Genomic DNA, 18,243 nt, shown 5'->3' with positions numbered 1-18,243 from the left:
GAGGACTTTTATTAAAGCAAAGATGTTAAAGATGTTTTGAAAAACTTTGTGGTTCTTTATATTTGTAATAGAAGAAATGTTGGTAAGGTGGTATTAAATGATGTAATTAGAATACAAAAACTCTAAAGACTTTTAGTGTTTCTCTCTATTATAGTAGTGATCAGAAAGTTGTTCTTTGGCTCTGCCCAGTAATATATATCCTATGCATTTGGTTTTCAGAATTAATACTGCACAAAACATTAAATAAGAATCGTAACATGGACTTGTTGCCATCAGTGTGGCATTTGAAATATCTTTTAGTCTCTGGTGTTTCAGTCAGGTAGAGGATTGAAAATAGAAATGAGTACATACAGAAAATCTTATTTCTTGTTAATACTCTGACCAGCTTTTTTTAAAAAATGATGTAGCTAGAAGGGAAAATTTTACTTGCATTTGAATATTCTTAGTATTCAGTCTTAGCATTTTTCTTTCCATGCTTTTGTTGATATAAAAGAATTTTAAAAGGAAGTGATTGACATTAAAAATTCATAGTCTTTCTTAGGGGAATAGCTCTAGAAATAACACCAGAAACATTTAGTGTATTCTGTGACAACAGTGAACTTACTCTCTGGAACCTTTCCTTTGATTTTTCACCCAGGCACATTGCTGAGCTGATATTTTACATGGAAGAGCTTAGAGCCCATGTCAGGAAGTATGGGCCAGTAATGCAGAGGTACTACGTGCAGTACCTTTCTGGCTTTGACGCGGTCGTCCTCAATGAGCTTGTACAGGTAAGAAGTCTCCTAATTTCCTTTGTTCTTTGTTTCCCACTTGTTGAGTAATTGACATATGTACAACACGTATCAAATGGTATAAATAGAAGTAAGCCATGGTCACTTTCTGCCAGAGAGATCATTGTCTACAGGTCAAGAAACAGGTGTTTACATCATAGTTGGGTATTTCGTGTGAGTTTGTACAAACTTGAGAACGAACACAGTAAAGAGAACAGTTACCTATTCTCAGGATGGTTGTATATACTAACCAAATTCAAGAGGGCCTTACAAAAGAGCATAGTCCTAAGTCAGGACTTGGAAAGATCGTGCTGGCCCAGCCTTGCCTGAGGCCCGGGAGAAGACAGACCAGAGAGAAGAGCAGTTCCTGCAGTAGGCTAGGTAAGCACTGAGGCGAGCCTGAGCTCCGACAGCGGCTGGGGATGTCTAAAAGGGGGTGGGGAGGGGGACTCCTTTTGAGCAGCAAGTGGCAAGGTGGCCGTTAAATGAAAAATTCTGTCTGAATCTTATTCAGCTGTCCTAATTTTACTTTCATTTTGGATTTTCTTCTTTGGTTTTTAATCTTTGCCTTTTGCTAAAAACATTTTTTTCTGTAATTTCTTTACTTAGTCTTTTTTACTTTAACATAAATTGTCTTTGATTTTATTGAAGATAAACTATAATAAAAATAGTTTTTATTTTGCTTCACCTTATAAACTCACAGGTACCTAAGACTACTGTAAATTAATGAACAATACAAAAAAGGAGCAGTAATTTAAAGGCTCTGGTTTTCCTGTATTCATTTATTTTTTATCCACTAGATGGCACTCAGACTTTTTTTTTTTTTTTTTTAAGACTGGTCATTAAAATGGACTAGAATACCTGTTAAATTCCAAGAACATTATTGCTTTGTAATTTTATTTACAGTTTTTGACTGGATGAGTGTTAGCCTATCATTGCTTTTTATTATTTACTCATAATAGCATATAATTTTACAAAAAAAAAAAACCCAAACTTCCTAGTTTCATGTAATTTTTAAAACTATGTTGTAGCTCTTTGGATTTTTACTAAGAAATTTTACAGGTTTTTAATATATTGCTAAAATGTGTAAACCACTTAATATATATTGGTGTGTTTTAGCTAAAATAGAGTGTACTAACCCTGAGAAAATTCTTAGCATTTCTCCTGGGATTGTAGTAAGATTAGTAGCAGTAGCAAGAACAATAATGTTAGAAGCTGCTGTGCCCACTGATAGTATATCTTATTAAGCTGCTATAGCTGTGAAGGTAGAGGAAATGGTCATTGTTGAAGAAAGGGGCTAATATAACTGGTTGGCATTTATGAGGAGCAGAGCTAGTGTTCAAATTTAAGTCTGAACAGGAAAGACAGCTTTTTACTTCCATCTTCTTTTCAGGATACAATCATGGGGCTTTTAACTTTTTGCTAAGGTGTAAATCTAAAAGTAAGATTACAAACCTGTTAATGAAGTTTATTGTCAAAGATGTTAGTTTTTATATTGCATTGATGTATAAAGAACAAAGTTTGAGCATTTTGGCCATTTTTAAATTTATAGTTCAGTGATATGTACACTTGTATTACTATGTAAGTCTTAGTGTTTTCAAACTATATTTTATATACATTGTTTATGAGCTAGGCATCTACCATTGTTTAGTTAATTTTTTAAAACTTTTTAAAAAGATTTATTTATTTATATTTTATGTGGAAGGGTGTTTTGCCTATCTCTGTCAGCATACTGTGTGTATACGAGGTGTCCATGGAGGCTAGAAGAGGGCGTTGGATTCCCCTGAACTTGAGGGACAAACAGTTTAAAGTCGTCGTCATGTGGGTGCTAGGAATCCAGTGCAGATCCTGGGAGAGCAGCCAGCGCTCTTAAGCCCTGAGCCATCTCCAGCACCAAGGGTGCTTTTGTTGTATTTTGTTGTTAATGGCCACTTGAGATTCAGATGTTAAAATTCAGTTTTTGTTTTTGCTCTTGAAGTGCTGTGGATTAAACTAAGGGCCTGTTACCTGTAAGCAAAGAACACTACTGAGTGACATCCAGTCCCACAGATGCTCATTTTCTTAACCAGTTAAAAATAGTTTTGCTTGGGAATTGTACTGTTCTACTGTGGCCCTGCCATGTTGAACATGAATAACTACCCCTGAAAGGTCGGTGTGGGAGTTTTCTTGTTGTTTCCTTGCTTTTTTTGTATTTTGTTTTGTTGTGGGTTGTTGTTTGTTTTTTTGGGGGGGGGTCCCTTATTTTTGAGGCCCTTTTTTTTCATGTATTAAAATAATGTTTTTAATTTCTTTTCAATTTTGATGGAGTACATATTCATGTAATTCCCATCACATTTGACATAGAACATTCCCAGCATCTTTAAAATTTTACTGTGTATCTTCATGTGGATTCCTCGTAGATCTTTCCAATGATTGATGTCCTGTCTCTGCAGTTGTACTTTCTGAAACTTTTTTCATGCACATGGGACCCCACTTTATAATCTTTAGGTTTTCTTTCTTTCCAGTAGCATGTTCTTGAGATTGATTTAATTGTACAGATGTGCATTTAATTTCTTTTTCTTCCTGAAAAATAATTCTGAAGTGTGGATGTACCAGTTTATCTGTCCACTTGTTGATGGAGCGAAATGGAATTAGCCAACTAACTAATTGGCTTTCATATTACTGTTTTTTTTTTTTTTTCCAGAATCTCTCTGTTTGCCCTGAAGATGAGTCAATTATCATGTCATCTTTTGTTAACACTATGACTTCCCTCAGTGTAAAACAAGGTAAGTAAGGGCATGTTGTCTTTCAGTTAGAGACTCAATTTGATTATTAAACAGAAAGAACTTTAATGGTTAAATTTTTTTATGTTTGATATATTTGATCTGTTGCCTTTGTCTTAATTTAGTTATGTCAGAGCAAGGATTTCCAAATTGGGTTTCAGATGGTGTTCATAAAAAGTTTAAGAGTCATTTTGTAATGTTCATTACTTAGGAGAAAAGAGGCACCTGTGACAACCAGGTGACATGGGAGTGCTAAGTGTTGTGATGTGTGTGGCTCTGGCACACCTGTGACAGCATTGCATTGGTATCAGGTATAGTGTGTTTATCTAAGCCGGGCATGCTGGAGACCTCAGTTCCAGCTCTACATAGTGGGTTCCAGTGAGGCACTGATCAGGAAGCCAAGTAATAATAGTAATTCAAAGTCTGTACCAGTAACTTTATATATGTTGTCCCATTTAATCCACAACATTAAAAAAAAAATTACTACTTTTATTTGTCAGACTTGGAAACTCTGATTTTCCCTAAAGGGTGAAGAATTATTTATAAGTAAGAATAGTAATTAGAGGTTAGGAATGCCAATCTCAAAAATTGGTGTTGCACCTATACCAGCTGGCCATTGTTTTGAACATTCTGTTCCAGTAGATTGATGTGCTTTGGTTTGTATTCTTTTTATAAAAAGATGTCAAAAACCCTGAAAAGATCAGATCGATAACTGTATTTTAGTTCCATCAAGCTTTATGCTTAGTATGTAGTAAGACACCTACTACAGTGTTGTGTAGTGATGCTTGGCTTGTGTGGCATTACCTTATGGTAGGAGCTTTAGTGTGCTAACACTGGCCTGCTCTCTTAGGTTGGCATTGTAAGCACAAGAAGACTCAGAGCTCTTTGATAGAAGCCTGCTTCTCTCTTGGCAAGTTGCCATCCTTTACAGGATTTAAGAAGTGCTGAAGTCTTAGCAACTAAAATAAAATTGGTTGGTTTCATTTTTTTACTTAGAAAATTCACTCACTGTACAGCATCCTAACTATTTTTCAGCGTATTGTACAGTTAGGTATTCATTGCCTAAGCACTAGTCTGCAGAGCTTTTTCATGTTGGAAAATTGGACTCTGGTACTTAAACTCCATTTTCCGCTCCTACAACCCATGGTAACGCTTCTACTTAGCATTTTTTTTTTTTTTTTTTCACTTATAAACTGTATGGCCATGGCAGGCTTCCTGCTAACTGTTCTTTTATCTTAAATTAACCCATTTCTATAAATCTATACCTTGCCACGTGGCTGGTGGCTTCCCGGCGTCTTCACATGCTGTTTCCCCTGGCGGTGGCTGCAGTGTCTCTCCCCCAGCCTTCCGCTTCCCAGAATTCTCCTCTCTCCTTGTCCCACCTACCTCCTGCCTGGTCATTGGCCATCAGTGTTTTATTTACATAGAGTGATATCCACAGCACTTCCCCTTTCTTCTTTTTTTAAAAAGGAAGGTTTTAACTTTAACATGGTAAAATTACATATAACAAAACAATTACCGAGCAAGAATTATAGTTACAATATTAAAGAAGATGTCCTATCTATCTTATATTTGTGAGTTTAAGGTTTTATAGCTAACTTATCTTTTATCATAACTGAGGAAATTACGACTATCTAGTCTTCAACCACATCAAAGACCTGAGAAGGAACATAATGGTACCTGAGAAATGGTAGATGGATGCAAGCAACTTTCGGGAATCTTGCAAAAGTAGACCAAGACAGCTGGCAGCCTGGACAGTCACCTAATGTTTTTCAGCATTGTTGGTGCATTCAAATTGGCTACAGGCCTAGAGTATCTGACAGACCATTTTTAGAAGCAGGAATTTTAAGAGACCATCTTACCCTGTCTTGGCAGAGTACAGTGGTCGCTTTCCTTGTGTCCCGCTTGTCCAGAAAGGACTGCTCTACAACACTTCTTAGTGGAGCCATGTATTTTTGTGGCTGGCTGCTTTTGGTTTTTTTCCTTTTTTTTTTCTTTGAGAGGTGATTTTGTATGTTACTTTAGGCATCCTCCAACTCTTTACATAATCCTTCTGCCTCAGCCTCCAAAATACCTGGGATTTCAGGTGTAAGCCACTGAACCTGGCTCTGACTCATTGAACATCAGTGTTCAGCCATATGTAGAATTTCTTTCCTATATAAAACTAATATTCTTTTGTGGTTTCTATGATGTTTTATTAATTCATTCATTTTTAGCAAACACTTAAGATACTTTCAGTATGGAGTATTTTGAATTACCCAGGTATGATGATGGGCATACAAATACTACTTTCAGACTCTGTTTTTCTTTTGGTTATATACCCAGAAATTGAATTGTCTTAGCTTTTTGTGTTTGTTTTGGTTTTGTTGTTTTTGAGACAGGATCTCACTCTGGTTGTCCTGGTATTCACTGTGTAGACCAGAATGTCCTAGAACTCAGAGACATCTACCTGCCTCTGCCTCCCAGGTGCTAGGATTAAAGCCCTGTACTACTGACCCATGTGTGTTAGCTCTTAAAGTATAAAATATAATTAACGACTTGTAAAATGGTTAATTTATTTTGTCTCCCTTTTTTCCTTACAGTTGAAGATGGGGAAGTATTTGATTTCAGAGGGATGAGATTAGATTGGTTTAGGTTACAGGTAAGAATAACTTGATTTTTATTGTTCTGTTTTGTTTAAATACATTATAGTTTTATAACTTTATGAATTAACTTACTGAAAAGATGTCTTTTATGTGATGAACCACAAACGTGAAATATTTTGTACATTATTAAACTTGTATAAATATATTTCTAACAAGCCAATGTAGAGGTTTTTAATAAAATAGGTTATAATTTCATGATATACATAAATTTATATCCCTAGCTCTCTTGATTATCCTGATTCAGATATTTAAATTTTTATGTGAGAGCACAAAGCTTCTTTTGACAAAACACATTTATAGTATAGGTATAAACTTTAAAAAAAGGTTGATAAAAACTTGGGCTTCTATGCTGTTCAGTACTTGGCATAAATAACACTTCCATTATAATACCAGAGCAGCTGCAGACAATACATAAACAGAGTTGTGATGTATTTCAATAAAGCTTTGTTTATAAAAGTAGGCAACTGGTCTGTATTCCCTGGTCTACCATCACCTGATCCATTGCCCCAGACTTATTTCTGAACTACAGAACTACATAGTTTTGGACTTGAGTAGGATCACTTCATATTTATTTCTCCAGTATCCTGTTATCTTTGTGTACTGTAAATTAGCAGTAGTTGACTATTTTTTTGTTAGTAATTGCACAAAGAAGAGGAAGTTACCCTGTTTTAAGAGTTTTATAATCTAACTATGGAGACAAGGCATACAAAATTTAAAAAAAAGTTGAAAATCTAAAAGACTGGGGCTGGAGAGGTGACAGCAGTTAAGATCACTGGCTTTCCAGGGAACCTGGGTTTGATTCCCCAACACCCATGCGATAGCTCACAGCTGTCTGTAACTCTGGTTCTAGGGGATTCGATGCTCTCCTCTGGCCTCTGGGCACTCGGCATACAAATGATGCACAGACATGCATGCAGGCGGAATACCCATACACATTAAATAAATGAATAAATTAATTAATGGTTTGTAAAGGATTGAATTAAGAGATACCACATATATGACTGTTAGCTAATTACAGCATCGAGAGGGAGGAAGCTCAACTGGTAGTAATAACTTTTACACAGAGTTAGAAAGATGAGTGGAATTTAAATATGAAGAAGGCAGCTCGTGCAGGAGAAGGACAAAACTAAGTTAAGTACAAATCCACTCTGGAGTGTGAAGTTTTCCTGTGAGAAGGAAATACGGATGATAGTACTTGTGTGGCTCACAGTTGATTCCGGGCTGAGGAAGGAAAGTGGTTAGATAAACAGGCTCGGCCGGGAGAGCTGAAGGGTTCTGCAGACACCAGCAGTTGTTGCAGTAGAGCAAAGCCGGAAGAATTAGCCTTGGGAGAGTTGCGGTGTGTGCTTCGCCCTCACTGGAGTCCTACCCAGTTTTAATTCTGAGATTGTTGTTTTTTATAGATCATTTTCATGTTTCACTTTTTCCTACTCTTGGGAGTTCTTTATCTATGCATTTTTAGTCATTTTCTCTTACCAAAGGATCACATTCCCTTATCAGTGTAGTCCCTTAGGCACTTAGGCATCTTCAATTCCATTCCAAATGTCATCTTCCTGTCTTTCCTTTATTTGTATTGTATTGTTCCTGTCTTAAAATTGGTGTATGGACACACACCTCTTCCATTGTTATCAGAAGTATGTTTTCAGCCATTTCCCTTGGCACTGTTTCTTCTGAATCTATTTTCACAATGTTATTTACATTCTGAGCTTTTTTGTTGTTGTTTTTAGTTTGTTGGGGTTTTTTTTTTTGTTTTGTTTTTTTTCAAGACTGGGTTTCTCTATGTAGTTTTGGTGCCTGTCCTGGATCTTGCTCTGTAGACCAATTTGGCCTTGAACTCACAGTGATCCTCCTGGCTCTGCCTCCCAAGTGCTGTGATTAAAAACGTGTGTCACCACCACCTGGCAAATTCTGAGCTTTGTACGTAAGCACTAGTTAATGGAAATTTTTTTTTAAAGTCATGGCTACAATTGACTCCTTTAAAACAGATTAAAGGCAAATAAATACAATTAGGCTTTTTTTTATATAAGTATTTATTTACATCAGAAAATTGACATGTTTGTTTCTTATTCTCTCTTTTTTTGTAGTAAAGTAAAACTAAAACATAAAGAACTGCATTTTCTCACTTGTTATTAGTGAATGGTAATGTCATCTACCTGAAGGCCTCTTGCCATTGTAAGATTAAAAATTTTATTTTTCTCTTGCTTATAAAACAGAACTCAGTTTCCTGTCATTCCTTGATTGACAGGACATGGAACTCCAAGAGACCAAGTACTTGATTTTTCGAGCATGCATGTCAGCATGTGTGCATCATTTTCCCCTTGTCTCTGAGTCCTACAAGAATAGGTTAGGGCTTTGCAGATGAATGCCTTGTGTGCAGCAGATTATGTTGCAGCTAAGGGACCCTGAGCTTGAGGAATTGTCTGTTCTCTTAACAGTACACATGCCGCTCATTGTTTCCATGAAAACATTGCCTCATCTTTCAGATTTGATTGCTATCCATCCGTAGTCTGGGTCTTGAGTCTTTTTCATATTTAACAAATAGTAGGAGTACATGAAACTCATCAAGAAGTGCCCCCTGACAGCCAGAACTGTCATCAGCATCTGGAATTCTGTTGCCTAGCGCACACAGTCATTTCCCACAGTGAATTATTTGAGTGACTATCACTGTAGACCAAGCCATCGTAGCTGTCTGACACATTGCCAGCATGTTCTTCTAATAGGCTTCTGCCTCTGTTTTTCTGTCTATCTATACCCAGTTTCCTGCTCCTTCCATATGCAGGTAACTTTCTTAAATAAGAACTAGCCATTAGTGGTTCACCCAAGGTTTTGAATCCTTTATCATGATACATAATCTGGTTGAATCTCATTCTTCACTACTTGTTTTCTTTTGTTTTTTCAAACTCTGGCCACTGTGACCTATATTTATCTGTAAGCACCTCTCCTGTTACTCTGTTCTTTTTCAGTATCCGTTATTCACAGATAGGACTTTAATATTTGATTTGGTATCCAAGTCATGGGATTTCTTCCTCTGCAACTTGCTTGAGAGTGTTAGTTAAGTCTTAACTTTCTTTGTCCAGTTCATATTAATAGTTGACTTACTCGCATATGTTTGTAGAAGTCATCAAATTAGTTTAGTCTATTACATTGTCCAGTTTTGTGTGTGTGTGCAGATGGTGCAGGACAGAGCACACATGAAGGTCAAAAGGAAACACTTGGGAGTCAAGGGATTAAACTAGATCATTTGGCTCAGCCACAAACAGGCCCACCTGCTGAAAACAGTTGTAGAAAATGATGTTACTGGTACAGTTTTAATGTTTTTCAATAATGGACTTTTCCTCCATTTTCTGACGATAAGATTTGAGTCTCTCCCTAAACTACTGTTGTTTGTTGTTGACCTGCTGCAGGCATACACTAGTGTCTCCAAAGCTTCACTTAGCCTTGCAGATCACCGAGAACTTGGAAAGATGATGAATACAATAATATTTCATACAAAAATGGTAGATTCCTTGGTGGAAATGTTGGTAGAAACATCAGATCTCTCCATATTTTGGTATGTCATAATATTCTTTAAATCTGAACTGGTAATGTTTATTATCTGAAGCTGCTTGATTGTTTTTTTGTTAGTATAATTCTTAAGATAGTTCAGTATTGGACTCTTAACCATAAGAGGACAATAGACTTTTATAAAAACTTTGTAACAAGCTGAGGGCTGGGGGCTCACACCTTTAATCCCAACACTCGGGAGGCAAAGGTAGACAGATCTCTTAAGTTCAAGGCCAGCCTGGTCTACTGAGTGAGTTCCAAGACAGCCAGAGCTACACAGAGAAGCCCTGTCTCCTTTGTAACAAAAAGAAGCTTGTCAAATTAAGATTTTTATATCTAGTTTTAGTTACTTTTAAGAGAAACTGTTCATGGTGTGAAATGTCTTTTTTCATTTTGTTTGAAGATGTGAATCTCACGTTAAAAGGGCTCTTTCACATATTTATTCTGAGTGTAAATATGTTGTGGATAAATCAAGGAGAGCAAATATTGGAACTGGTAACTTCATGCCTATAGTGTTAGACAATTGAGTCATAGGAATGTGCTGGCTGCTCCCTGCACTGGCTGCTCCCTGCGTTGTTAAGCACGGCCTCCTATTACACTTCGCACTGTCATTCACTTTTCTCTCCAGAAACTTGTTTTTCCCCCAGAGCTGAAGACTGAACCCAGGGCCTTGTGCTTGCTAGGCAAGCACTCTACCACTGAGCTAAATCCCTAACCCCTTGAAACTTATTCCTTAAAGGGAGGTTATGTTATTGTCTCCATTTTGGTCTAAAATACTAAGTGTTTAAGAAATGTTGGGAATAAATGAGTGAACAAGGTCATGGTCAAACTCTAGTACTCTGTAGCTGTGTGGTACTGGCTCAGTTTCCTGCTTCTTGGCCTTTTAGAAGGGTGAATTGGAACACCATAATATGCCTCCTTACTTCTGGAGTGCTGAGTAGTGGTGTCAAGGTGTTGCATAGGAAAGATTGTCAAAAGCTTTTTGATTTTAGCAATTTGTTAGGATAGCTTTTATTACTAGGGCTGGAGAAGAAATCACCAGTAATGAAGGCCTGCTTCTCAAAGGAACACATCAGTCCATTCTGTTTGCGGATCTAGAGCCCTGTATGTTAGTTACATTTACAAGAATTTTAAGATTATTTGGACGCCTCTATTACCGTCTGACCCAAAGCCTATCCTAGAAAGAGGATGAATCATTTTTTGTTTGGTTCACTTTTTAGCCCTTGAAAGGTTCCTGTTGTAAAAGAATATAGTTAGAAACTTCTTCCTCCATTTTTAGAGATAAAAGCACTTTGTATAATATTTAAACTTTGTTAATTATCAGTCATATTTGGTTAACTTTATCCATATTTTAAAAATTGTTGGCATGTGATTAGTTAGTTAGCAATATTTTTCTCAATGATACTCAAAATAACAGTGGTTCTTATAATTGATAATTCCTTAGCTATGATAAAATTTGAAGATAAAGAGTTTTGAATGTGTGTATTCATGTTCTATAGATATTGCAAATTACCTGTTGAAATTTTTGTTTAAAATGTTTTGATGTTATTGAAAGAGTATTACTCTGAATGAATTATTGATATGTGGAGGGCACTTTGGGGGGATATTCTTAAGGGAATAAAGTTGGTAACCTTTATTCACCTGAGTTTAAATTAACCAGCCCCTGGGCACCGTATCATTTCTGTCTGCATGTCAGCTGTGAGTGTTACTGTTTGATGCCTTCGCTGTCTCTCCTAACAGTTTTTACAGCCGTGCTTTTGAGAAGATGTTTCAGCAGTGCTTGGAGTTGCCCTCTCAGTCAAGATACTCAATAGCATTTCCTCTCCTCTGCACTCACTTCATGAGCTGCACACACGAGCTGTGTCCTGAAGAGGTAACTTAAGCACAGCGCTGTGGTTTACACAGGAAAGCTATATCAGTGGGTAGCCAGCCGAATGTTTAAAAAGACTCAGTTATTAAATTTTTGTTCTCACTTAAGCCTCTTTATGTAGATCAGAAAAATACTTGAATAAATACATAATAAAACAGTGATCAGGAAGATGTAGGATAGAGGTATGGCCACTAAGAATATACGTGGGTGAATAAACATTCATGTATATCAGTCTTTTACCTTTTAAAATAACTGATATGACTGGTATTACTGTTTATAGATTCAATAATTCAATTGAATATTGAATTTAATAATTAAGTTTCTGTACTTTTCCCCTTAACACTGAAAGAACTTGAAAATTGAATTTATGGATTACTGACTCATTAACATCATGGATATGCTAGACAAAACTCAGGTTTGCTAACACTTGTGAGGGAGATATAGACACACAGCTCCTGAGGACAGCTAATCAGTAATTTTGGAGATCCTAAGTGTCTGTCAAAAAATATGCTGGGTATCAAAAGGAAAGTTGTAGCTTGAACTAAGTTTGAGTGGTCTGTTACACTGCATGGTGACAGCGGGCATGGTAATCCCAGCGCTCAGGAGGCTGTGGCAGCAAGATGGCAAGTTCAAGGCTAACCTGAGCTACCTAGAGAGACCATCTCAGAAAAGAGTAATAATAATGACTATTTTAACTGGCTAAAAAGAGGAGAATTTTAACATTCTTACTACAGAAATCAAGTTGGTGAAGTGATCGATACTTTCTACGGTCTACACAGAGATCATAATGTCAGGATGCTGGGAGTCCTTAGTGTGGTAGAGTGCTTGCTGGGTGTTCACAAGGCCCTGGGTTTATCCCAGAATAAAAGAAAGCCATAAATAAATAAAACATTACACTGTCTCCCAATAGATGCACTTATGTTAGACAACCAGTAAGGAAATAGAATGAAAAGATGTTTTTTCTGGTCTTTAAAAAAATTATAAGTATGGCAAGACTATACATTAAAATTGAGTAATGTATGTCTTTGTAACTTAGTGTTTACTCTCTTTTCTTAGAACTGCAGAATATGTTGAAAAGAAACTTGAGGTAGCATATCTCTAGCTTGTGAGTATTCCATGGGAAGAGGACTTTAGAGATAGTGATGAAGCCACAGGAAGCTTTTTGGGAACTGAAAGAAAGACTTGTATGATATGTTAAGAGACCCAGCAGAGTCTGTTGGCCCAAGCCTATAATCTTCACTACTTCTGAGGTTGAGGCAGGGGGATTGCATGCTTAAGGCCAAGCTAGGCAACTTATGAGATCCTATCTCAAAGTAAAGAAGGCAAATGAAGGTTGGAGATGTAGTTTATTTGTAGAGTGCTTACCCAGTGAAACTGTACCTAGCTCTTGGTTCAAGCCTCAGTACCTCCCTCCGCAAATCCTCTGAGCTGCCACCCACACGTACACATACAAGTTGACCAGTATTGAATTATGTTTGGCTACAGTCTCTTTTGTGTGGATTCCTATTAAAGTTTAATAGGTCATTTAAAATAAAATTTAAGGTTGATAGATTCAAGAATGATTATTTTATGGGTCAGATATTTGTATGTTGTATAGCATTATTTCAACAACATAGACTTTTCTGTATGTTATATAAATATGGAAGACAGAGAAAGACATTTTTTCTTAATTTCTCTAAAATATCTCATGTATTGTGGAGAATTTATGCCTTCATATACTAAACATTCTAGTTTTTTGTTTTTTATTTGTTTGTTTTTGAGACAGTTTCTTTGTGTATCCTTGGCTCTCTTGGAACTCATTCTGTAAAACGGGCTGTTTCGAAGATTTTCAGTCAGCAATTCGTTTTTTTTTTTGTTGTTGTTGTTGTTTTGATTTTAGTTTTTTGAGACAAGGTTTCTTTGTGTAGCCCTAGCTGTCCTGGAACTCGAATTCACTGTAGATCACATTGGCCTTGTACTCAAAGATCCACCTGCTTCTGCTGTGTTGGGTTTAAAGGCATGTGCCACCACCACCCGGCTCTAATTATTTTTAACAAAATCTCACCAAACAGCTACAATCCACCAGAACTAAACAAATACAGACTTCTCTAGAGATAAGTAGGTTGTCTGTTACATATTTAGATAAAGCTCTATATACATACAGATGTGTTAATAATATCCTGAAATAAAATAAAGTACAGTATTCCCCCTGCTGTGTTCAAAGAATGCATGTTCAGTTTTGTTTTTCTTCCCTTTCCCATCCCCAGGAAGCAGGAAGAGAGGAGATAATTTCAGGAATTTTAAACATCCTATTTATTTTACCAACTTGATTTCTAATACTTTTATTTATCTACTTGAGCTCTTGCTTTATTACAGAACTATGTCAGAATTTATGTATAAGATGTAAATATTAAAGAGTTAAGATTAGAAAACTCCAACTTAAATATGCTCATGTACATTGTGTGCTTTATTTTTAGATACTGAATATCTAGATTTAGAACTTGGTGAATTTGAATGATGAAATACATAGTGTATTGTCTTTCTTTCTGAGATAGAGTCTCAGTCTTGTGATCCTTCTGCCTCAGTTTCCCAAGTGCTCGGATTACAAATGTGTGCTACCATGCCTGGCTAAAACATAGTTTTATGCTTTATAAATAGTGATCTTTGAAGATTTTGCTCAATCATAATTTTCTTACATTGTCAATGTTACAAAATACATATTATTTTATGTGAACTGTGAAAAGATAATCGTAGTTTAATTTCTGTAGTAGAGAAAGCAATGCACATATACTTCCCCACCCCTTAGTTAGAATAGGACTTTAACTGAACTTTCAAGCTTATTTAAAGTGTTTTGTTCAGATGACTTTCTTGTGACCTGTGTTGTTTTCATCCTCTGCCTACCAGCGCCATCACATTGGAGACCGCAGTCTTTCCCTCTGTAATATGTTCCTGGATGAGATGGCCAAACAAGCTCGGAACCTCATCACTGATATTTGCACAGAACAGTGTACTCTTAGTGACCAGGTAATCATTTTTTTTTTCAACATATAGGAAATGTGTAAATGCAAAAAATTAAGTCATTAGATGTTAATTTACTTTCCTTTTTAAAATTCTCTGACTCTCAAAAAAGCCCAGTTATTGCCTCTTGTTGTAAACTCCAATAATCGAACTTCTTATATATGTAAAGTCTGTCCATGCCTGTTTTTTTTCAAGACACATTCATTGTCTACTTAATTTTATTTTTGTGATTTTAGTACTTGATTTCATTATTCTTTGATGACTGCAAAATGTCCTTTCAGTTCTCTTATATTTAGTGGTTGTGGTACATTTTCATAGATTTTTCTCATCTGCTTCTACTCAGTGGTATAACTGTAAAGGAAAGCAACAAAACACTTGGCTGTTTCCCTTTGTTTCCTAGGTGACTAGTAAATTATTTTATACTATAATGGGTTCCTGGAATATACCATGTTTGATAATTTTTTTAATTCACTATATTTCTACACTGAAAGTCAGACTGGCTCTTCTCTGGCCAGTGGCAACCTATAGAGTACCTGAGAGCCTTCTTGCTTTCTTGCAAGATAAGACCTGGGATAGCACATGCATCCCCACTTGCCTAGTATGTATAAGGGCCTCAGTTCAATCCCCAGTGCCAAAATAAACAAATGAGTTCATTTAAAAGTACCAACTTCATCTTGTGTATATTTTTACTTAGACAGCTTCTCTTAGTTTCTTTCAGTGGGACGTATCAAGCTCCAATCTGGACACAAGGGTGCTTCCTGGCTATTTGGGTCTCATGAGACATATTCATTCATCATCACACACAGAGTCTATAATCCCACCACTTCAAGTTCAGGACGGCAGCATTGCTGTCTTCTTGTTTATATCTGTGTCCTTTTTCCACATGGAGAATCTCGGTTTCTAGAATACAGAAGATGAAGAATTATAAGTTCCCATGATTAAAAATTTATTTCTTCAAACATGCACAGGACAGTTCCATAGTAATAATATTAATTTTTTTTACCACAGATATAGAATTACTGACAGAAATTGACAGTTATTTCCATATATTCCTGGTGCTAACCCTATTAGTGATGATGTAATGACATCAAGCTTATAAGTATTACATGCTCCGCTCTGTTGGTGTTAACTTTCACTCACTTTGCCACTCCTACTTCTCTGAAAATGTGTTTGATGCTCCAGTTCTACTTCATGTTTATCTCTTTGGTGGCTTTATTTATGCACTTATTGCTAGAGTTCATTTTCTATTTCCAACAAGCTTTTGTTGATTCTTTTGGGAGGGTTTTGTTTTGTTTTTTGGAGATTATAATATAATTACAACATTTCTTCATTTTCTTTCCTCTCTTGAAACCCCCTATAGATCTCTCCTTCCTCTCTTTTTAATTTATGGCCTCTTCTTTCATTAATTGTTACTGCATGCAAACACATACACACACTCACACATTCCTAACTATAACCTGCTCAGTCCATATGTTACTTATATGTATGTTTTCAGGGCTGACCAACACTGGCACTGGACAACAAATTGGTGTGTTGTCTCCACTGAGGAAGATAACTCCTCCCCCTCCCAGTTTTCCTCGGTTTCCTGTCGTTCTTTGTGTAGGGTTGAAGACTTAGGCACTTTTCCCTGTCCACCTTGGCAGGTTCGTTGGTGTCATCCTTGTTCAGCTCACATTTGGACAGTCAGATTTGTAAGGCTTTTGGGGCATAGCTTCTGATGTTACTAGACATACAATCTCACAGCAAACTCCCTGATCATCTGGCTCTTGAAATCTTTCTGACCCTCTTTTGCAGTGTACCCTGAGTATTAGGTATAGGAGTGTTTTATAAATTTATCCACTGGGACTGGGCTCCACAAGTCTGCATTTTGGTTGTGGTTTTCTGTAGTGATCTTCATGTGTTGAAAAGAGAAATTTCCTTGATGAGGGGTGAAGGCGAAACCAATCTTTGGGACAGATGTTTATAGATTGTTGTTAGGATTATGCTGGCTTAATAAATTAGTGTTGGAGATGCTCCTCCAGTATCCATGACTTCACTAGCACTGAGTAGTTATCTAGGTTTCCAGTACTAGACATGGTATCACTCTTGTTGTATGGGTCTTAAGTCCAGTTGTCAAGCTGTTGGTTATCACCAAGGTATGTACGCCATGACTGCGCCTTTAAGGTTATCTCCTCTCCATGCTGGTTGGTGGTGTGGTTCATAGGTATCCTAGCTGGGTAGGACTGTTGGTTGCCTCCCTCCTTTGGAAGCTTGAATAATGCCCTTCTGGTATAGTCCTCAGGGAGGTAACATTCAGGTTAGTTCCAGCTGAGGGGTCTCTCGGTTGTTTCTTAAGTGTATGGTATCTTCAGCAATATACTTTCCATCTCTGGGCAACCAAAGGGCAATAGCAATAGACTGTATGTTTTGAGAGTCTTTTGGATAGCCTCAGTTGTTGGTTTTTTAAATTAAATTATGTCTCATTATTATCCTCTTTAAGATATTATGTAATGTATTTTTTAAACTTGTGTTTTTTGAGTCTGGTATTCATCTATGAAATTTTTTGTTGTTTTTGTTGGGGTTTTTTTTTTGTTTTATTTTTATTTAATTTTATATCCTGGGTTTGGGTTTTCCTTGTACTTTGATTATCTAGAGAAGTAATCTTTTAAAAATGTATCAATCTTTTTTCTTACATCAGCCTTTGCGTGGAATTAAAACTTGGTATTATTTCTTACTTACTTTCTTATGCAGTTTATTGTCTTGGGTTTATGAAAGGAGTTAGCAGCCAGATGGTTTTTCTTACTTTCACACATTTTGCTGTTCCCACTTGACCTTAACAAATATGGCTGCTTGCTGTTCAGTGTTCCTCACATTGACCTATGTCCTCTCTTTCTTTAACCTCTTTAATTCTTACCTTGAACAATTTGATTCTATTCCCAGAAGGTTCTGCTCAACATGGGGCACTGTCTTGGTAGAGCTTGGACTTGAATGTTGAGAGTTAGTGGGACTTGAAGTCCTTCAGGGCATTTGTAGGGCCCTTTTCTTCCTTCCTTCCTTCCTTCCTTCCTTCCTTCCTTCCTTCCTTCCTTCCTTCCTTCCTTCCTTCCTTCCTTCTTCCTTTCTTTCTTTCTCTTTCTTCCCTCCTTCCTCCCTCCCTCCCTCCTCCCTCCCTCCCTCCCTCCCTCCCACCTTCCTTCTTTTTATTTTTTTTCCGGAGCTGAGGACCAAACCCAGGTCCGCAAGTGCTCTACCACTGAGCTAAATCCCGAACCCCAATAGGGCCCTTTTCTTAGGGTCTCAGATTCCCTGTTTGCTCGTCTGTTCCTAAGGGGACACTGAGCTTCAGATTCCTGCTAGGTTTATTAGAGTGGAATTTTGGATGTTAGAGATTTGATTTTATGGTCAGGGTTGTTGATAGGTTTGGGTTTGTACTGCAGCAGGTTGTTTGTGAATTAGACTTAACATCTGGTTTTTAATTCGTAACAATGACGAGTTCCTTAAACATTTCATTTTTCCTCTTTTTTAAAAGAAGATACTCCATGACAACATACATTTCTCCTCACACATTCCCATGTCTTTAGTTAGTTACTGCACATATCTAATGACTAAACTGCTTTCAGGCTATCACTGGCCAGCAGAGAGGTGTGAGCCACATGGGTAATTTAAATGTTTCTAGT

General features: G+C 36.9%; 1 protein-coding gene across 4 annotated transcripts in view; it reads left to right on the top strand.

Annotated features, from left to right (window-relative positions):
• Window positions 1-18,243, top strand: part of Nckap1 (NCK associated protein 1) — an 82,653-nt gene that overhangs the window by 39,082 nt on the left and 25,328 nt on the right. For all 4 annotated transcript variants that reach the window (XM_028884452.2, XM_028884455.1, XM_028884454.2 and 1 more), the window contains 6 exons: window positions 638-770; window positions 3,454-3,535; window positions 6,115-6,173; window positions 9,582-9,727; window positions 11,461-11,593; window positions 14,474-14,593. In XM_028884452.2, coding sequence (XP_028740285.1) covers window positions 638-770; window positions 3,454-3,535; window positions 6,115-6,173; window positions 9,582-9,727; window positions 11,461-11,593; window positions 14,474-14,593 — 673 coding nt within the window. The remainder of the gene's footprint in view (window positions 1-637; window positions 771-3,453; window positions 3,536-6,114; window positions 6,174-9,581; window positions 9,728-11,460; window positions 11,594-14,473; window positions 14,594-18,243) is intronic.

This window comes from Peromyscus leucopus, chromosome 4 (assembly GCF_004664715.2).
Source record: "Peromyscus leucopus breed LL Stock chromosome 4, UCI_PerLeu_2.1, whole genome shotgun sequence".
Taxonomy (NCBI): domain Eukaryota; kingdom Metazoa; phylum Chordata; class Mammalia; order Rodentia; family Cricetidae; genus Peromyscus; species Peromyscus leucopus.
This window is presented reverse-complemented; position numbering and strand designations above follow the sequence as displayed.